The sequence below is a fragment of the Salvelinus alpinus genome, chromosome 14 (genome assembly GCF_045679555.1).
Source record: "Salvelinus alpinus chromosome 14, SLU_Salpinus.1, whole genome shotgun sequence".
Classification (NCBI taxonomy): Eukaryota; Metazoa; Chordata; class Actinopteri; order Salmoniformes; family Salmonidae; genus Salvelinus; species Salvelinus alpinus.
The window spans coordinates 49,211,358-49,234,022 of NC_092099.1; the positions used below are offsets into that span (position 1 = coordinate 49,211,358).

Genomic DNA, 22,665 nt, shown 5'->3' on the forward strand with positions numbered 1-22,665 from the left:
TTTCATGACGCACGAGCAATCCCTCCAGACAAAAACTCAAAAAGTTCCGTTACAGGTCGTAGAAACAGGTCAAATTATGTTTGCAATCCATATTTAGTATGTGTTTTACATTAATCATCAATAAGGATCCAACCGGAGAATTTCATTGTCTGAAGAAAGAGCATTAGAACGAGAGCACTCTCTCTCGTGAGCGCGCCAAAAGAGACTGAAATATTCTGACGTCCACTCAGTAAAACAGCTCCTATGAGCCCCTCCTTTATAGTAGAATGTTGTTTTGAAAATCGAGTTCTCATTTCCTGTTTTGACCTCTTCTCAGGTTTTTGTCTGCCAAATGAGTTCTGTTATACTTACAGAAATAATTCAAACCGTTTTAGAAACTTCAGAGTGTTTTCTATACAATAGTAATAATAATATGCATGTATTACCTTCTGGGACAGAGTAGGAGGAAATTTCGTTTGGGCACGCAATTTGTTCAAAGTGGAAACACCGCCCCCTATCCCGATGAAGTTTTAATGCCAAGATAATGGTATTCATTGCCCTTGACAATCAACCGTTCTCTGTTGTGGGTGATGTTGGCTTTCGCGACTGGCGAACGGCCCAGTACATCACTGGGGCCAAGCTTCCTGCCATCCAGGACATCTATACCAGGCGGTGTCAGAGGAAGGCCCACCCTAGTCATAGACTTTTCGCTCTGCTAATGCACGGCATGCGGTACCGGAGCACCAAGTTTAGGTCCAAGAGGCTTCTAAACAGCTTCTACCCCCCAAGCCATAAGACTCCTGAACACCTAATCAAATGGCTACCAGGACTATTTCCGTTGTGCGTCTTCGTCGCCCAACCCCTCTTTTACACTGCTGCTACTCTCTGTTTATCATATATGCATAGTCACTTTAACTATACATTCATGTACATACTACCTCAATTAGCCTGACTAACCGGTGCCTGTATATTGCCTCACTACTGTATATAGCCTTGCTACTGTTGTTATTTACTGTCTTTTTAATGTTGTTTTTTATTTCCTTATCTATTGTTCACCTAATGCGTATGTTTTACTTCAAAATTGCACTGTTGGTTAGGGCCTGTAAGTAAGCATTTCACTGTAAGGTCTACACCTGTTGTATTGGGCGCATGTGACAAACTTTGATTTGATCACCTCAACTAACCGGTGTCTCCCTGCACATTGACTCTGTACCGGTACCCCCCTGTATATAGTCTCGCTATTGTTATTTTACTGATGCTGTTTAATTACTTGTTACTTTTATTTCTTATTCTTATCAACAACAAAAAAAATTAAACTGCATTGTTGGTTAGTGGCTTGTAAGTAAGCATTTCACTGTAAGGTCTACACCTGTTGTATTCGGCACATGTGACTATTAAAATGGGATTTGATTTGAAATAAGCTTTTAATTTGACATTTTAAACAACACCGTTCTATTATAGAATGTTGTGTGTAATGAATTTGCAAGTGCAAGCCAAGCGCCACCCTACCAACAGTAGCGCTGTCAAAGCTGTACAAAAAAGTCTGCAAACAATTAAGCACCATCCACGAATGATGTGTTTACAATTCCGCGTTTCACAACGTCCTCAAAAGATTTATCAGACTGCAAAACATCCACGCAGTATTGTTTTCCTCTGGAATAGTGTTCAATACACATGGGTTGACAATAAATGTGTCTCAATTCACATTCATTTTTGTCAAATTAACAAATGATTGTCTTTTTGTTGATTTTATAGAACATTCCAACCTCGTTTAGCATGATCTCTTCAATTATGGCATGATTATACTATTTGTATTCATTTGCATTACTGTCAATGACATTATTTTATTTTGAAGGCTAACCGCAAAGTCCACTATTGTGGCTAGCTTCACATACATGGGTCAGACCACCATTAATCAAATAAGAACTGTGTTAATTTCGAAGGTTATTTTAGATGATGACACCTAGCTATATAGTTAGCTAGCTAACTATAGCTACTATAACAGATTGTCTTTTTGCTATGTTTTTGGGGAAGAACATTGAGCTAGCTAGCTTTTTTATGACCAGCACTGTAAGTGCGTGAGACAATTTTACCAGCATCATAACATTATTACGTGACGTGCAGTCATATTCAGGTCCTGATTAGTCAACAAGCTTATTTGACACGTCATATAGTGTTATTCACGTCTCTATTTTTTGACATGCAAAGACCCAAACGGCATTCCATTGAAATCCTGGTTGGGAATGAAACGACAGAATAAATGAACAACGAAACAGCACAGCAAGGTGAAATAAATAGGTTTTGATTATGTTTTACTGGTAATGGGGACATATGTAAATGCCAACAAAATAACTTTTTAGTCTGTGTGTGTGTGTGTGTGTGTGTTTGACCTTTAATTAACTTCTTGACGCACGGATCCCTTTAGCATGATCATTTTCATCAACAACCGCTGAATTGCAGAGCGCCAATAAAAAAAAAAAATTGTTACAAATATTTATATTCATGAAATCACAAGTGCAATATAGCAAAACACAGCTTAGCTTGTTGTTAATCCACCTGTCGTGTCAGATTGTGAAAATATGCTTAACAGCGAAAACAATCCAAGCGTTTGTGTGAGTTTATCGATCACTAGAGAAAACATTACAAACACCTAGCAGCAATGTAGATTGGTCACGAAAGTCAGAAAAGCAATAAAATTAATCGCTTACCTTTGATGATCTTCGGATGTTTGCACTCACGAGACTTCCAGTTACACAATAAATGTTCCTTTTGTTCGATAAAGATTATTTTTATATCAAAAAACCTCCATTTGTTTGGCGCGTTATGTTCAGTATTCCACAGCCTTAGGCAGGTCATCAAGGGTTGACAAATTCTAAATAGTATCCGTAAAGTTTGTAGAAACATGTCAAATGTTTTTAATAATCAATCCTCAGGTTGTTTTTAACATAAATAATCCATAATATTTCAACCGGACGGTAAACTATTCAATAACAGAGATAAAGAAAATGTAGAGCTACAACTTTCGTGCGCATTAACTAATTAAAGGACATTCAGCTATCCACTGACGCGTTTTGATAAATCTCGCTCATTTTTCAGAATAAAAGCTTGAAACTATGTCTAAAGACTGTTCACACCCTGAGGAAGCCATAGGAAAAGGAATCTGGTTGATATCCCTTTAAATGGACGAAAGGCAGGCAATGGAACAGTGATTTTTCAAAATAAGAGGCACTTCCGGGTTGGATTTCCTCAGGTTTTTGCCTGCAAAATCAGTTCTGTTGTACTCACAAGCAATATTTTGACAGTTTTGGAAACGTTAGTGTTTTCTATCCTACTTTGTCAATTATATGCATATTCTAGCATCTGGACCTGAGAAATAGGCAGCTTACATTGGGAATGTTATTTTTCCAAACATAAAAATTCTGCCCCCTAGCTTCAAGAGGTAGGCAAGTCAGTTAAGAACAAATTCTTATTTACAATGACGGCCTACCCCGGCCAAATCCTGACGACGCTGGGCCAATTGTGCGCCGCCCTGTGGGACTCCCAATCACGGCCGAATGTGATACAGCCTGGATTCGAACCAGGGACTGTAGTGACGCCTCTTGCACTGAGATGCAGTGCCTTAGACCGCTGCGTCCATGTATGTGTGTTAACTATTTAACTGTACTAGAATGCTTTGAAAGGCTGCTCAAATTTTAAATATCGGTTATCGATTTTGGGTTTTTTTGGGGGCAAGGAAAAGTTGGATATCGATATCAGCCAAAAATGTACAATGTACACTGTGTACAAAACATTATGAACACCTGCTCTTTCCATGACAAACTGACAGCACCCCCTGCAAAATAGAAATATTATAATACAAAATAATTATAAAAAATGTAAACAAAAATATATTCTCTAAAATAGTTCACTGGGCATTTAACAAGTCTTGTATTAGCGGACTGATATAACCGTCTGTAGCTCATTTCTTTAAAACATCTGAGACCCCCCGTCCTCAATGCCCTGAAATCGTATTACAGTTCAAATGTTATATTTTGTCACATGCCACACCCACTGTGTGTTGTTTTTCTGACTGCACAGGGGAGCAGGCAGATGGGAGTTTTGGCACTTTACCCAAACCACCTCTCCTTGAGTGTGGGAGAGGCAGCAGATGTGACTGTTGATTTGATGTTTTGCCGTTTGGGTCATCCACAAAATATGGGGAAAGAAAACGGAGACTTGCTGAGATGAGGTCTGGCTTTTCAGTGAGTAGCAACACCTGGTCTGTTTTTGTTACAAGCGGCAAAGAATTATAAAAAGGCTTTTTTCACTTAGGTTGTCTTGAGCGAAAAGGCATGTTCTAAAAAGTAGACTAGAATAAATATTTTTAAGATTGAGCGAGAGTCACATTGTTTTGGGGCTGCAGCTCAAAGTGCTGTCTACTCCCCCTCCTGAAGGATCCGAGTCTGTCAGACAAAATGTTTACTTGAAATCAAATTGAGCTTTTTGGATATGCACTTCATTTATCATTCTGTTTCAGTATGGTTCTTTAGCTATCCCATTTCCTCTCCAATATATCTTCTTCCAGGTCTTTTTTCACATCTCTCTTAGTACAGAACCATCCTCTCCAAAGGATGATCACCGATCAAAAGTTTCAGAGGGAATGGATATGGAAATTAGCTTGACATACTATTTTTAACTAATATACATATTCTAGAAATCCCTTTCACTGAGATATCCTTGATGGTTAGATTTATTTCAAAGTACAGAAAAACTGAGTGAAGCGAAATCTCATGAAAACTGTTCAGACTCAAGGGTGTATTACTATTTCAAAGATTGTGTAACGAAAGGGCCCTACTAACATCAATAGGATATATTTCCAAGACAAGAGGAGGTAAACCACTCTCACTTTACTTTTTCCTACTAGCTCTGACTTTGCCAAGCTACTTTGAGAAAAATGTGTACTTACTATTATGACATGTGGTTATCCCACCCAGGTATCTTAAAAACTTCTTAGGGATAGGCGTCCCTCTAGCGGGACACCAGCCGACAACATCCGGTGAAATTGTAGGGCGCACAATTCAAATAAATAACCATAATATTAAACATTCATAAACATATAAGTATCTTATATAATTTAAAAGCTTATATTCTTGTTAATCTAACTGCGTTGTCCGATTTACAATAGGCTTTACGGCAAAAGCGTACCATGTGATTGTCTGAGGACGGCGCCCCAGATAATCATATTTTTCCACCAGCACAGGCTTCATAAAATCACAAATAGCGATTAAATAAATCACTTACTTTTGAAGATCTTCCTCTGTTTGCAATCCCAAGGGTCCCAGCTACAACATGAATGGTCGTTTTGTTAGATAAAATCCTTCTTAACTTCTCTGGGATATGTGGGACGGTAGCGTCCCACTTGGCCAAAAGCCAGAAAAGAAATTTGCGCGCCAAATTCAAATATATTACTATAAAAATCAATCTTTCATAAAATAACACATGAAAGACACCAAATTAAAGCTACACATGTTGTGAATCCAGCCAACATGTCTGATTCCAAAAAGGACTTACGGCGAAAGCACACCAAACGATTATGTTAGCTCAGTACATAGCCACAGAAAAACACAGCCATTTTCCCAGCAAAAGATAGTAGTCACAAAAAGCAGAAAAAGAGATACAATTAATCACTAACCTTTGATGATCTTCATCAGATGACACTCATAGGACATCATGTTACACAATACATTTATGTTTTGTTCGATAATGTGCATATTTATATCCACAAATCTCGGTTTACATTGGTGCCATGTTCAGAAATGCCTCCAAAATATCCGGAGAAATTGCAGAGAGCCACGTCAAATAACAGAAATACTCATCATAAACTTTGATGAAAGATACATGTTTTACATAGAATTAAAGATACACTTGTTCTTAATGCAACCGCTGTGTCAGATTTCAAAAAAACTTTGCGTAAAAAGCACACCATGCAATAATCTGAGACGGCGCTAAAAAACAACAACATTTCTCCGCCATGTTGGAGTCAACAGCAATACAAAATTACATCATAAATATTCCCTTACCTTTGATCATCTTCATCAGAATGCACTTCCAGGAAACCATAGTTCCACAATAAATCGTTGTTTTGTTCGATAATGTCCATTACTTATGTCTAAGTAGCTACTTTTGCTAGCATGTTTAGTGCACATGTCCAAACGCTCGCGCAGATGCAGGCGAACTCGGACGAAAACTTCAAAAAGTTATATAACAGGTCGAATAAACTGGTCAAACTAAGTAGAGAATCAATCTTCAGGATGTTGTTATCATATATATCCAATAACGTTCCAACTGGAGCATTCCTTCGTGTCTGTAGAAGTTATGGAACGCAAGGCGATTATCATGAGGAAAGCGCATGACCAGGAACTGGCAATCTGCCAGACCACTGACTCATTCCCCTCTCATCCGGCCCCACAACACAGCATAAGCTTCACTCTACGTTCTACGGACTGTTTACATCTAGTGGAAGGCGTAGGAAGTGCAAACAGATCCATATCTTACAGGGAATTGAATAGGCGATGAGTTGAACGTTGACCAGTCTCAGAATTCTCACTTCCTGTTTGGATTTTTTCTTAGGTTTTTGCCTGCCATATGAGTTCTGTTATACTCACAGACATCATTCAAACAGTGTTAGAAACTTCAGAGTGTTTTATATCCAATAGTAATAATTATATGCATATATTCGCATCTGGGACAGAGTAGTAGGCAGTTCACTATGGGCACGCAATTCATCCAAAAGTAAAAATGCTGCCCCCTATATCAAAGAAGTTAATATCCCAAAAGTCTGTTTAGTTGGCGCCATCGATTTCAGTAACCCACTCGTTCAACGTCCAGACAAAGGAGTCCAAAAAGCTACCACTAAACTTTGTCCAAACAAGTCAAACGACGTTTCTATTTTGTCCTCAGGTACTCTAAAATGTAAATAAACTATAATATTTCATACAGAAAGTAGTATGTTCAATAGGAAAGCAAAATGAGTAAGTGCGCGCTCTCTCCCTCGTGCGCCGAACGACTGATATTGTTCCGGTGCTCTTCTCACCAAAACTCCAAATCCTTGCATGTTTTTCAAAAAACAAACCCGATACCTTGAATAAAGACTGTTGATATCTAGTGGAAGCCATAGGAATTGCAATCTGGGAGACTGAATTACATAGGAACAATAACATTCCATTATAAGAGCCTGGGACCTCAACAAAAAAACTATTCTGGTTGGTTTTTCTTCTGATTTTTGCCTGCCATATCAATTCTGTTATAGTCTCAGGCATTATTTTAACAGTTTTAGAAAATTAAGTGTTTTCTATCCAATGCTATCAATTACATGCATATCCTGGCTTCTGGGCCTGAGTAACAGGCAGTTTACTTTGGGCATGTCAGTCAGGCGGAAATTCAGGAAACTAGACCCTATCCCAGAGTTAAGATGAATGCACAATTGTATTTTTTATTTAATCTTTATTTAACTAGGCAAGTCAGTTAAGAACAATTTTTTTATTTACAATGACGGCCTACCCCGGCTAAACCCGGATGACACTGGGCCACTAACTGTAAGTCACATGACTTAATTGCAAAAAAGATAGCAAGCTGTTGGTTCAATCAAATCAATCAAATTATTTATAAAGCCCTTCTTACATCAGCTGATATCTCAATGTGCTGTACAGAAACCCAGCCTAAAACCCCAAACAGCAAGCAATGCAGGTGTAGAAGCACGATGGCTAGGAAACCTCCCTAGAAAGGCCGGAACCTAGGAAGAAACCTAGAGAGGAACCAGGCTATGAGGGGTGGCCAGTCCTCTTCTGGCTGTGCCGGGTGGAGATTATAACAGAACATGGCCAAGATGTTCAAATGTTCATAGATGACCAGCAGGGTCAAATAATAATAATCACAGTGGTTGTCGAGGGTGCAACAGGTCAGCACCTCAGAAGTAAATGTCAGTTGACTTTTCATAGCCGATCATTCAGAGAATCTCTACCACTCCTGCTGTCTTTAGAGAGTTGAAAACAGCAGGTTGCATTTTCTGTATTCTCACAATACCAGAATTTTGACTCAATACTATCACGATACTCAATACCAAAACGATTCCACAGCATCAAAAGAAGGCATATTAGCAGGTCACAGTGGAATTTTATCCAGACAGATCTTTGTAGTAAAAAAAAATAAAAATGGGGGAGAATGTATGCATTAATGAATCAATTATGCAATCATAGAATCAATTTTACTTAGTTTTGACTTACCATTCTAACTGCATAACATATTGGTTGTAATTTATTGTAATGGTAAATCTATATTGATAAACTGTGTAAATCAAGATACAGCCTGCGCCAATTCACAATACAGGTGAATGCATATTTAATAGGAGTGTGTGCATGCATTGAGTTATTGAACTTGTTTTGGCTAATTTCATGGGGCTACAGATGACAAACAATCCTTTTCCCTTCCATTTGGGACTTATTTTTTTGTACTAGGCCTGGTTTCCCAATAGCAATGGAACGAAGGTTTACGAGTGTTTTAACGATGCATCATTCCTACAACACCATGCAGACAGAACGGTCGCTAAGTGCTTCATTCGAGCATGTGTCGATTACTGATGGGATCGAAAGAAAGGGAGCGCTGCTTTCGAATCACGTTTCTCCATTCAAATCTTTCCTTAACATTATAATTATTTCACAATACTGATGACGGATCAGCTCCCGCACGCACATGTTAGAAAACAGATCATGAAATATATAGAAACAAGTTAGACAGTAGCCTTGCACCCCAGTATCTATACTTGCACATTCATCTTCTACACATCTATCACTCCAGTGTTTAATTGCTAAAAGTGTAATTATTTTGCTACTATAGCCTAATCTTACTTCATTCGCACACACTGTATATAGACTTTTCTATTGTGTTATTGACTGTACATTTGTTTATTCCATGTGTAACTCTGTGTTTGTGTCACACTGCTTTGCTTTATCTTGGCCAGGTCGCAGTTGTAAATGAGAACTTGTTCTCAACTGGCCTACCTGGTTAGATAAAGGTGAAATAAAGAAAAAAAGAAGCAAAATAGAACTCAGTTGATTGATCATGAAATGTATTTCAATATGATTGAAGTAGGCCTATAGCCTACTGTTTGTTTTAATGCAGTCATCTTGATTTTCATTTGAAGCACCTTTTCATACGTCGCTTGTTTGTATCAATTGCAACGACATCGGCAACTTTGTATTTTTAGTCAACTTTGGTCTGAAGTTGTCGGCTGTCACTGAGATGCGGATGCGATTTTTTTTGTGTGTATAAAGTGACAGGAGGGCAAAATGCATCTACCGACGCACTTAACTGTTCTACAAGTGGTCTGAGGCAGGCGTTTTAAAGTGCAATGTTAATAAGGATGGTTTTTGGAAAAAACTTGGAGATTTAACAATGCTGGTACGAAGGTTCTAACGATGAATTTATCCTTAAGATGATTTGGGGAAACTGGGCCCTGATCAACAACATTTGCACTTATAATTGTGTGCTCTGTATCTTTTGCACTGTCTCTTTAAGACCCATGACCTCATTCACATACACAGGCTTGAGCAAAGAGGATCTTGACTGGAAGAGACGTGAGGCAGGGGAGACAAAGTTAAAGAATGTTTTTGGTGACCATCAGCTTTGAAATCTGAAATATTTTGTATTATGGTTACGGTACTAGGCAGGGTTGTTAAGTACAAATACTTTAAAGTACTACTTAAGTAGTTTTCTGGGGTGTCTGTACTTTACTATTTATATTTTTCACAACTTTTACTTTTACTTCACTACATTCCTAAAGAAAATAATGTACTTTTTACTCCATACATTTTCCCTGACACACAAAGGCAGGACAGGAAAATGCTCCAATGCACGCACTTGTCTAGAGAACATCCCTTGTCATCCCTACTGCTGCTGATTTGGTGGACTCACTAAACACACATTTGTTGGTAAATTATGTTTAAGTGGAGTAAGCCCTGACGCCCAATCGAAGTAACATTAAAAAAAAATCCCCATCAAAATCTGTCAGTTTAATCCACCGGATCCGTCGATGTCGCACTTCTGCATCTCACGAAAACGTCTGTAGCGGCCGAACGGTTTCACCTGGTAACTAGTAGGACTGTCACGAACGTGATGGTGTTTGCCGTTTTGCTCTACGACCCACACACACGTCTTGGGACTCATATGAAGGTAGTTTTGTGCCAACCCCTAAAAAGTGTTGAATACAGTTGAAGTCGAAAGTTGAAAGTTTACATACACCTTAGCCAAATACATCAGTTTTTCCACAATTCCTGATGTTTAAATCTAGTAAAAATTCCCTGTCTTAGATCAGTTAGGATACCCACTTTGTTTTAAGAATGTGAAATTTCAGAATAATAGAAGAAATAATTATTTATTTCAGCTTTTATTTCTTTCATCACATTCCCAGTGGGTCAGAAGTTTACATGCACTCAATTAGTATTTGGTAGCATTGCCTTTAAATTGTTTAACTTGGGTCAAACGTTTCGGGTAGCCTTCCACAAGCTTCTCACAATAAGTTGGGTGAATTTTGGCCCATTCCTCCTGACAGAGCTCGTGTAACTGAGTCAGGTTTGTAGGCCTCCTTGCTCACACACACTTTTTCAGTTCTGCCCACAAATTTTCTATGAGCTTGAGCTTTGTGATGGCCACTCCAATACCTTGACTTTGTTGTCCTTAAGCCATTTTGCCACAACTTTGGAAGTATGCTTGGGGTCATTGTCCATTTGGAAGACCCATTTGCGACCAAGCTTTAACTTCCTGACTGATGTCTTGAGATGTTGCTTCAATATATCCACATAATTTTCCTCCCTCATGATGCCATCTATTTTGTGAAGTGCACCAGTCCCTCCTGCAACAAAGCACCCCCACAACATGATGCTGCCACCGCTGTGCTTCACGGTTTCGGATGGTGTTCTTCGGCTTGCAAGCCTCCCCCTCTTTCCTCTAAACGTAACGATGGTCATTATGGCCAAAAAATACGATCTTCGTCCCCATGTGCAGTTGCAAACCGTAGTCGTTTTTTTTGCTGGCAGGTTTGGAGCAGTGGCTTCTTCCTTGCTGAGTGGCCTTTCAGGTTATGTCGATATAGGACTCGTTTTACTGTGGATATAGATATTTTTGTACCTGTTTCCTCCAGCATCTTCACAAGGTCCTTTGCTGTTGTTCTGGGCTTGATTTGCACTTTTCGCACCAAAGTTCGTTCATCTCTAGGAGACAGAACGCGTCTCCTTCCTGAGTGGTATGACAGCTGCGTGGTCCCATGGTGTTTATACTTGCGTACTATTGTTTGTACAGATGAGCGTGGTACCTTCAGGCGTTTGGAAATTGCTCCCAAGGATGAACCAGACTTGTGGAGGTCTACAATTTTTTTCTGAGCTCTTGGCTGATTTCTTTTGATTTTCCCATGATGTCAAGCAAAGAGGCACTGAGTTTGAAGGTAGGCCTTTAAATACATCCACAGGTACACCTCCAATTGACTCAAATGATGTCAATTAGTTTATCAGAAGCTTCTAAAGCCATGACATCATTTTCTGGAATTTTCCAAGCTGTGTAAAGGCACAGTCAACTTAGTGTATGTAAACTTCTGACCCACTGGCATTGTGATACGGTGAATTATAAGTGAAATAATCTGTCTGTAAACAATTGTTGGAAAAATGACTTGTGTCATGCACAAAGAAGATGTCCTAATCGACTTGCCAAAACTATAGTTTGTTAACAACTTTCATCCTGGTCCCGTGTGGCTCAGTTGGTAGAGCATGGCGCTTGCAACGCCAGGGTTGTGGGTTCAATTCCCACGGGGGGACCAGGATGAAAATGTATAAACTTTCCAATGTGTAAGTCGCTCTGGATAAGAGCGTCTGCTAAATGACTTAAATGTAAATGTAAAAAACAAGAAAGTTGTGCACTGGTTGAAAAATGAGTTTTAATGACACCAACCTAAGTGTATGTAAACTTCCGACTTCAACTGTATATGTAAAAATATATTTATACATCTCATTCCAAAATCATGAGCATTAGTATGGAATTGGTTTCCACTTTGCTGTTATAACAGCCTCCGCTCTTCTGGGAAGGCTTCCCACTAGATGTTGGAACATTGCTGCGGGCCAGTCAAGTTCTTTCAAACCTTTTCTTCGCTTTGTGCACAGGGGCATTGTCATGCTGAAACAGGAAAGGGCCTTCCCCAAACTGTTGCCACAAAGTTGGAAGCACAGAATTGTCTAGAATGCCATTGTATGCTGTAGCGTCAAGATTTTCCTTCACTGGAACTAAGGGGCCTAGCTCGAACCATGAAAAACCATTAATCACTCCACAGAACGTGTTTCCACTCCTCCAGAGTCCAATGGCGGCAAGCGTTACACCCCTCCAGCTGACGTTTGGCATTGCGCATGGTGATCTTAGGCTTGTGTATGGCTGCTTGGCCATGAATACCCATTTCGTGAAGCTACCGACAAACAGTTATTGTGCTGACTTTGCTTCCAGGGGCAGTTTGGAACTCGGTTGTGAGTGTTGCAACCAAGGACAGATCATTTTTACGCGCTTCAGCACTCTGCAGTCATGCTCAGTGAGCTTGTATGGCCTACCACTTCGCGGCTGCGCAGTTGTTGCTCCTAGACGTTTCCACTTCACAATAACATCACTTACAGTTGACCGGGGCAGCTCTAGCAGGGCAGAAATTTGACAAATTGACTTGTTGGAAAGGTGGCATTCTATGACGGTGCCACATTGAACGTTACTGAGCTCTTCAGTAAGGCCATTCTACTGCCAATGTTTGGCTATGGAGATTGCATGGCTTTGTGCTCGATTTTATACACCTGTCAGCAAGGGGTGTGGCTGAAATAGCCAAATCCACTAATTTGAAGTGTGTTCACATTTTTTTGTGTGTATAATAAAAATAAATAAATATATATATATACAGTGGGGAGAACAAGTATTTGATACACTGCCGATTTTTCAGGTTTTCCTACTTACAAAGCATGTAGAGGTCTGTAATTTTTATCATAGGTACACTTCAACTGTGAGAGACGGAATCTAAAACAAAAATCCAGAAAATCACATTGTATGATTTTTAAGTAATTAATTTGCATTTTATTGCATGACATAAGTATTTGATCACCTACCAACCAGTAAGAATTCCGGCTCTCACAGACCTGTTAGTTTTTCTTTAAGAAGCCCTCCTGTTCTCCACTCATTACCTGTATTAACTGCACCTGTTTGAACTCGTTACCTGTATGAAAGACACCTGTCCACACACTCAATCAAACAGACTCCAACCTCTCCACAATGGCCAAGACCAGAGAGCTGTGTAAGGACATCAGGGATAAATTGTAGACCTGTACTAGGCTGGGATGGGCTACAGGACAATAGCCAAGCAGCTTGGTGAGAAGGCAACAACTGTTGGCACAATTATTAGAAAATGGAAGAAGTTCAAGATGACGGTCAATCACCCTCGGTCTGGGGCTCCATGCAAGATCTCACCTCGTGGGGCATCAATGATCATGAGGAAGGTGAGGGATCAGCCCAGAACTACACGGCAGGACCTGGTCAATGACCTGAAGAGAGCTGGGACCACAGTCTCAAAGAAAACCATTAGTAACACACTACGCCGTCATGGATTAAAATCCTGCAGCGCACGCAAGGTCCCCCTGCTCAAGCCAGCGCATGTCCAGGCCCGTCTGAAGTTTGCCAATGACCATCTGGATGATCCAGAGGAGGAATGGGAGAAGGTCATGTGGTCTGATGAGACAAAAATAGAGCTTTTTGGTCTAAACTCCACTCGCCGTGTTTGGAGGAAGAAGAAGGATGAGTACAACCCCAAGAACACCATCCCAACCGTGAAGCATGGAGGTGGAAGCATCATTCTTTGGGGATGCTTTTCTGCAAAGGGGACAGGACGACTGCACCGTATTGAGGGGAGGATGGATGGGGCCATGTATCGCGAGATCTTGGCCAACAACCTCCTTCCCTCAGTAAGAGCATTGAAGATGGGTCGTGGCTGGGTCTTCCAGCATGACAACGACCCGAAACACACAGCCAGGGCAACTAAGGAGTGGCTCCGTAAGAAGCATCTCAAGGTCCTGGAGTGGCCTAGCCAGTCTCCAGACCTGAACCCAATAGAAAATCTTTGGAGGGAGCCGAAAGTCCGTATTGCCCAGCGACAGCCCCGTAAACCTGAAGGATCTGGAGAAGGTCTGTATGGAGGAGTGGGCCAAAATCCCTGCTGCAGTGTGTGCAAACCTGGTCAAGAACTACAGGAAACGTATGATCTCTGTAATTGCACACAAAGGTTTCTGTAGGAAATATTAAGTTCTGCTTTTCTGATGTATCAAATACTTATGTCATGCAATAAAATGCAAATTATTTACTTAAAAATCATACAATGTGATTTTCTGGATTTTTGTTTTAGATTCCGTCTCTCACAGTTGAAGTGTACCTATGATAAAAATTACAGACCTCTACATGCTTTGTAAGTAGGAAAACTTGCAAAATCGGCAGTGTATCAAATACTTGTTCTCCCCACTGTATATATATATATATTATATTTCCTGAACTTTCTTATATCTCCTAGATATAGGGACAAATCACTTCAAAACCTTGTTTCTTATGATACATTTTTTGTCATTCATGAATGTGTTATTCAATGCGTTTCTCTGGGCTATAGGAAGTAAAGGCCAAATTCAATATTTTTGGGGATTACTACACGGGTCCTAAAATTCCATATCAAATAGCTTATTTTGTAATGAAGTTTCAACATTTCTACATGCCTTGTTACATTATTCAGTTGTGTTCTGTGTAGAATAAGAGGTGATGCAGCCCAGACTCCCAGTGAGTTCAGTGGTTCCTCAGGACAGTATGAGAGGTTGATCTAACATGATGCAGCCCAGACTCCCAGTGAGTTCAGTGGTTCCTCAGGACAGGCTAGAGCTAGCAATGAGTAAGTGGAGCAGTCACTGTGCTCTAGCACTATAAGGGGACATGAGTTGTGCTGATAGACAGACTTCATCCTCTCTCAATCAGTGGACGACGTGAGACTCATTTGACAGAAGTGCCGAAAGTAACAAATTCTACTACCTAACCGTTGTTCATGTTCTATTATTGGAAAAAGTACATACGTTTTGGTATACCATGCAACTACTCTCAGGACGACCTGTCTTTTTGGTATAGTTTAACAGAATGTAGAATTTCAAGATTGTAGACCAAGGAGAGATGAGATTAAGACAATTCAGTGTCTATAGAGTTTCACACGAATGTCCAATAATATTTTTTGTCATTCTATAAGAAATGATCATGCATTCTTTGGAGTCTCACATTGAATGTCCTCTCCACCCACCTCGAGGAAGAGAACTTTGTGTGTGCAGGAATTACGTGGTCAGACAACTCTCACACACGCACGCACACACTAGGGACTAGGGGTGTTTTTCTTTCACTTGCCACATTCAAATTCCTGCCACATGTGAACCTTGCAAATATCTGGGGGATATTTACATCCTGTCAGCATTTGGTAATCCATTATTTGTTCCTCTTGATTATATTAGTGAGCGGGTTGCAAGTCTGATTTATTTTTCTAATCAGAATGCATCTGGCCCATTTAATGAGATTGTCAAGTGTAGCTAAAAGCTAATTAAATCCAGTTTTTTCTCTCTCTCCTCCAGACACCATGGAAGGCTGTTGATGGCTAACTCTGCCTTTGGCTAAAACGTAACTCAGGAGAGCAGCATGAACACATAGGTTGGGTGTGCAGGGAAATAACCAACAATGGCCGCCCATCGAATCAGAGCGACAAACAACAACATTGCACTGCCGCGCTGCAAGTCAGAGGGGACACTCATTGACCTCAGTGATGGAGTGTCTGAATCCAACTGTCTCACAGATGTCAAAGGTACGCTATGAGGTTGATTATTATGCGTTAATTAACTGCGTAAAAAAAAACGTTTTGCTCGTGTAAATGTACTGTACATGTACATGACTACGATAAACCTTTATGTTGAGATATTTGTCGTAATATTGATTCTCTGATTTCCTATTGTTTTATGTTCTGTTTTTCCAGTGCCTTCTCCCAGTGCCTTAAGACTGGATGCCACTGCCTCCTTCGGCACTGCCAGGGAAGTCGTTGCTATTAAGGATTACTGTCCCTCCAGCTTCACCACCCTCAGGTTCTCCAAGGGAGAACATCTCTTTGTGCTGGACACATCGGGTGGAGAGTGGTGGTACGCCCACAACAGCACTGAGATGGGTTACATCCCTGCGACATACGTCCAGCCCATCAACTACCGGGACTCCTCATTCAGTGACAGCGGTATGATCGACAGCCTAGGAGACTGCTCTGTTGAGGAGGGAGCCAAGGAGCTGGACCTCCTTGGAGATTGGCCCGGGGTGACGCTGAAACCTACTGCCCCCCAAAACGGGAACCCCTTTGCCCCCCATCACCAGCACCTTAGCCGTAGCTTCACTAACCCTTTCCTCAACGGGGCCCTTCAAGGTTCTTTGGATCAGAACAGTAATGAGAACAGTAAGTCAGTGGACCTTCTTCTATTTGACAACCTAGCCCCCTCTGTCCCACCAAACTCTACCAGCAGTAGCATCAACATCAACGGCTTTGGCAGCAGCATTTTCGATCTGAAACCCATCAGCCCCAGTTTGGGAGTGGGCCAGATGTTACGCAGGGACAACCCATTCTTCAGGAGCAAGCGATCCTACAGTCTCTCAGAACTTTCAATCCTGCAAGCTCAGAATGACGCCCCTCAGGCATCCTCAGGTTTTTTTGGAGGCCTGAAAGCCCCTGCACCTGAACAGTTCCAGAGCAGAGAGGACTTCCGGGCGGCGTGGCTCAATCACCGCAAGCTAGCCAGGTCCTGCCATGACCTGGACTCCTTGGGTCAGAACCCAGGCTGGGGACAAACACAGCCAGTGGAGACCAACATTGTGTGCCGTTTAGACAGTTCTGGAGGGGCCGTCCAGCTTCCAGACACCAGCATCAGCATCCACATCCCGGAGGGCCACGTGGCCCCTGGAGACTCCCAGCAGATCTCCATGAAGGCCCTGCTGGACCCACCGCTGGAGCTCAACAACGACCGAACAACGACCGTGAGCCCTGTGGTGGAGATCAAGCTCGGCAACATGGAGACCAAAACCACAGTCACCCTTGAGATGAAGGTGTCCGTTGTGGTGAAGAAGGAGAGCAGGCAAACGACAAAGGTCATATGTGTGAGGAGTGACTGCAAGGAGGGGCCCTACACACCAATCCCCCAAGCCTATATGTATGGGGACACCATCCAGGTCTGTCTGGATAACCTTGAGCCCTGCATGTATGTGTCTGTTGTGGCCCAGGCCCAGTCAGTTGCTCCAGAAACCACTGTTTGGGACAACGTGGTGAAGAAGGTCACCCTGGGTGTCTATGGTCCCAAGCACATTCACCCATCCTTTAAGGCTGTGGTGGCCATCTTCGGCCATGACTGTGCCCCAAAAACATTACTGGTGAGTGAAGTAGGGAAGCAGGCCCACGCCACCCCTCCAGTGGCTCTTCAGCTCTGGGGGAAGCACCAGTTTGTCCTGGCAAGGCCCCAGGACCTTCGGGTTGGTGTTTACTCCAGCATGGCCAACTATGAGGTAAAGGCCAGTGAGCAGGCCAGGGTGGTTAGGGGTTTCCAGGTCAAACTGGGAAAGGTTAGCCGGATAGTCTATGTGATCGCCTCACGCACTGCTGATGATGTCTCAGATTTCACATTACGTGTCCAGGTCAAGGATGACCAAGACTGTATTCTCGCCCAGTTTTGTGTTCAAACTCCAACACCTCCACCCAAGACTGGTCCACAAACATCTGTGCAGAGGCGCTTCCTGAAGAAGAAGGAACTAGGGAAAATTGTCTTGTCCCCTTTGGCCATCACTACCAAATACCCTGTGTTCCACGACCGACGAATCCGCAACCTGAAGTTTGGCAAGTTGATCAAAACAGTCATCCGTCAGACCAAGAACCAGTACTTACTGGAGTACAAAAAGGGGGATTACTTTGCCCTTCTGAGCGAAGAGAAAATCAAATTGAAGGGACAGTTGTGGACTAAGGAATGGTACATCTGTTACTATCAGGGTAGAACAGGGCTTGTACATGCAAAAAATGTTCTGTTGGTGGGGAAAGTAAAACCCATTTACTTCAGTGGGGCTGAACTAACCACTACACTCTTACTGGATCAGATCCTGAAGCCCTGCAAGTTCCTGACGTACATCTATGCCTCTGTGAGGACTATACTGATGGAGAACGTAGGAAGCTGGAGGGCGTTTGCCGATGCCCTGGGTTACGTTAACCTACCGCTCTCACACTTCTGCCGTGCAGAGCTGGACAGCGAGCCTGAGAGGGTGGCGTCTGTTCTGGAGAAGCTGAAAGAGGACTGCAATAATACAGAGGGCAAGGAGAGGAAATCCTTCCAGAAGGAACTTATGACAGTAAGTTAGCATTTCCTTTCAACTATTATTCAGTCAGAAATGGGTGCTTTTGTCTTTCTTTTTTTGTTTGTGTGTTTCGTCTAGTGTGCAACTTTTTTGTTTGTCTGTTTCATCTAGTTGTCTGCATGCTTCAGCCCCTTATCTACTTACAGCTGCTTGAGGCTATGGTCCAGTGGGCTAATCCTGTTGAGAGTGCAGTCAATAAGTGCTGTGTGGGCATCGACATCTAAGGAGTTGTGGAGAGCAGCAGAATATTTTGGCGTAGTCCAACCCCAACCGTCTCTTTCTTGTATATCACATTGAGTTAGAGATGTGCTGCATTCGTAAATCCAACTGAGGGCTCAGCCTGCCTAGATAATGCTCTGTCTTCATTTCTTGTGTAAATCAAAACCTACCAGAAAACAACAGTACTGTCAAACTATGTTTATGAAAAAGTGCCTGACTTTTGTCATTGGTTGATTTTTGGAAGTCATATTCAGTGTTCTGACCATTGTAGAGGGTGTGGTGAATACTATTATGTGACTTAACATGATAAACTCAGATACACTGAAGAAGAGATACATAGAAACGTCTCTACTAGAGGTCGACCCATTTTAAGATTGTTCAACGCCGATACCGATTATTGGAGGACCAAAAAAAGCCGATACCGATTAAGCGGACAATTTTTATATTTATATATTTGTAATAATGACAATTACAACAATACTGAATGAACACTTTTATTTTAACTTAATATAATACATCAATAAAATCAATTTAGCCTCAAATAAATAATGAAACATGTTCAATTTGGTTTAAATAATGCAAAAACATAGTGTTGGTGAAGAAAGTAAAAGTGCAATATGTGCCGTGTAAGAAAGCTAACGTTTAAGTTCCTTGCTCAGAACATGAGAACATATGAAAGCTGGTGGTTCCTTTTAACATGAGTCTTCAATTCCCAGGTAAGAAGTTTTAGGTTGTAGTTATTATAGGACTATTTCTCTCTATACCATTTGTATTTCTTATACCTTTGACTATTGGATGTTCTTATAGGTACTTTAGTATTGTCAGCCTAATCTCGGGAGTTGATAGGCTTGAAGTCATAAACAGCGCAATGCTTGAAGCACAGCGAAGAGCTGCTGGCAAACGCAGTGAAGGGCTGTTTGAATGAATGCTTACGAGCCTGCTGCTGCCTACCACCGCTCAGTCAGACTGCTCTATCAAATCATAGACTTAATTATAATATAATAACACATAGAAATAGGAGCCTTAGTTCATTAATATGGTCAAATCCGGAAACTATCATTTACCGTGGCTCCTTGCTGCACTCGCATAACAGGTACTCAGCCTGCCACGCGGTCTCCTCGTGGAGTGCAACGTAATCGGCCATGATCGGTGTCCAACAATGCAGATTAATGATTGTTATGAAAACTTGAAATCGGCCCTAATTAATCGGCTATTCCGATTTAATCGGTCGACCTCTAGTCTCTACTGCCCCTTTCAGAAAGTATCACTATGCTCCCTGTTCTCTTTGATAGCTGAGATTTATGTCATGCTGTAACAGTGACATCGATATTATGCAAGACTGTTTCCCCTCAGATGTGTTTGAGATGGGAGGCCACACACAAGACATAACTATTGGTGTCATTACTTTTGACATTTTAGTCATTTAGCAGACACTCTTATCCAGAGCGACTACCAGGAACAATTAGGGTTAAGCATTTTAAACATCTGCATTAGTCAGTCATCACTGTCCCTGTTGGTAACCCTGACGTGTCAAAACTCTTAACACTGTGGCCTTACCCCACTAGACCAGAAACCAGCTAGTTTGGGCCTGACTTCAAAACTTTCCCGTAAACCCAACCCTTTGTCTGTTTCCCTTTCTCACACTATTGTCTGGAAAGATGTTGGTCTCAAAATAGTTTTGTTCAGAATTGCCCAGGATTGCCTTTGGCAAAATTGACAACAGGTCCCGCAGTAAGTTTCTACACAAACCAATATTGAAAGAAAATTATATATGAAGTCTTTCCTTCCCTCCTTATGTTTCAAAGTGTTGACAACATCTAAGAGATGTGATATTGATTTGATAATCATCAATGTTGTCATCTGCGTGTCAATTTCATTGAATTTTAGATGCACTGCGTGTGTGCTATTTGAGAATTCTCACATACTTAAAGTGCAAGAAAACTTCAGCCTCCCTCACTCTCTGTACCTCATAATACATTTTTCAATAAAAAAATGTAAGTCCCTTAGAAGTCATGGACTTAAAGAGGTAAGCTGGAACATAAGCTATAATTTAAGTTGGGTTGTAAACACCAGTTACAACCATTTATAGACATGGGGGGAGCTTCAGTGTGGAGAAGAAGAACTTAATATAAAGATGTGTCCATGGTGGTGAACAAAAGGCCCAATTTCTCAGGGCCCTGTTTAATTCAGTTGTTTGGTGTATACGTTTTAATTATGTGATACAATCAGCATTAATAGTTGGTGCGTTTTCCCTTTTCATATGTACATAGAACATCTTGGCAAATAGGATGTACCTCATTGGATGGATCTTTGGAAGCGATGGTGCAGCAACCAATAATACTGATGTTATTACAGAATTCCAAAGTATACACAAAACAAGTGGCATGCTTATACCAAACTCCTCCAGCCTTGCATTCATAGAATGTACAATTCCTGATGGATGACTCCCAAAGACCTTAACATTCACTCTTTTAGTTTATTTATGGCAAATATCGCAGCGTAAACAAGTTCACACAATGTTATTTGGTGCTTATGCAGAGTGGAAATGGAAAAAGTTAATCCACTTCCTTCCACTGAGAGGATGTTAGTCTTATGAGGCTCCACTGAGTTAGCCCAAGGTACAAGGGAACTGAAACTTGCAGGTTGGATATTTGTTAGCAACTGTGTTGTCATCTACATGTCAGTCATCTAGCAGACACTCTTATCCAGAGCGACGTACAGTAGAGTGCATACAATTTTTTTAGCTGGTCCCCCATGGGAATTGAACACACAACCATGGCTTTGCAAACACCATGCTCTACCAACTGAGCCACACAGGACCCATCAATGTACATGCATCTTTACTTGTTAGGATTCAGTTAATAGGTTAATCCAATGTAGGTAATCACTTTTCTTGTGTACACAACAATAACAAAACTGTTGTTGCTTTTTGCACCGTTGTATTTCAAGAGCTTTTTAAATGCATAAACGAGCAGCCATTTTAAGAGAAGCATCTTGTGTGTATCCCCCAAGATATTACATGTCATACATCGTGGTGGGCCTCCATTGTGGTCTTCCGAAGCTTAGTATGTGGCTGTGAATTGAATTACCATCTCCTACGTCTCTCGCCAATTAAGTGTTTTCACTGACACTGAAAACAATTCTTCCTGACTTATTTGCATGTCAAATGACGGAGAGCTGAGAGTGTATTTTTAGATACAAAGCAAATCAAAAGGGATTGTGTGCGCCTCTGAAAGGGAGATGACAGCCTTTGTGCTCAAGCATCTGAATGCATGCAGAGTTTCTCTCATTGTTCTGGAAGAAAGGAATTATCAGGTATTATCATGGGACTATACCCACTCCTCCCAAATAGAGAGATTCCTCTGTGTTAGACATGGGACTATACCCACTCCTCTCAAATAGAGAGATTCCTCTGTGTTAGACATGGGACTATATCTACTCCTCCCAAATAGAGAGATTCCTCTGTGTTAGACATGGGACTATACCCACTCCTCTCAAATAGAGAGATTCCTCTGTGTTAGACATGGGACTATATCTACTCCTCTCAAATAGAGAGATTCCTCTGTGTTAGACATGGGACTATATCCACTCCTCCCAAATAGAGAGATTCCTCTGTGTTAGACATGGGACTATATCTACTCCTCTCAAATAGAGAGATTCCTCTGTGTTAGACATGGGACTATACCCACTCTTCTCAAATAGAGAGATTCCTCTGTGTTAGACATGGGACTATATCCACTCCTCTCAAATAGAGAGATTCCTCTGTGTTAGACATGGGACTATATCTACTCCTCCCAAATAGAGATTCCTCTGTGTTAGACATGGGACTATACCCACTCCTCTCAAATAGAGAGATTCCTCTGTGTTAGACATGGGACTATATCCACTCCTCTCAAATAGAGAGATTCCTCTGTGTTAGACATGGGACTATATCCACTCCTCCCAAATAGAGAGAGAATCCTCAGATTTTCTCCCTCTGCCTCCCCCATT

The 22,665-nt window shown here is 41.4% G+C and overlaps 1 protein-coding gene and 1 non-coding gene across 3 annotated transcripts in view; both read left to right on the top strand.

Annotated features, from left to right (window-relative positions):
- LOC139539010 (SH3 domain-binding protein 4) overlaps positions 1-22,665 on the top strand; it is an 80,042-nt gene that overhangs the window by 22,637 nt on the left and 34,740 nt on the right. For both annotated transcript variants that reach the window (XM_071341666.1, XM_071341668.1), the window contains exons 2-3: positions 15,666-15,892; positions 16,061-18,450. In XM_071341666.1, the coding sequence (XP_071197767.1) occupies positions 15,769-15,892; positions 16,061-18,450 (2,514 nt within the window). In that variant the 5' untranslated portion in view covers positions 15,666-15,768. The remainder of the gene's footprint in view (positions 1-15,665; positions 15,893-16,060; positions 18,451-22,665) is intronic.
- trnaa-ugc (transfer RNA alanine (anticodon UGC)) lies at positions 11,745-11,821 on the top strand. Its single transcript has one exon. It is a non-coding gene; the product is annotated as a tRNA-Ala (tRNA).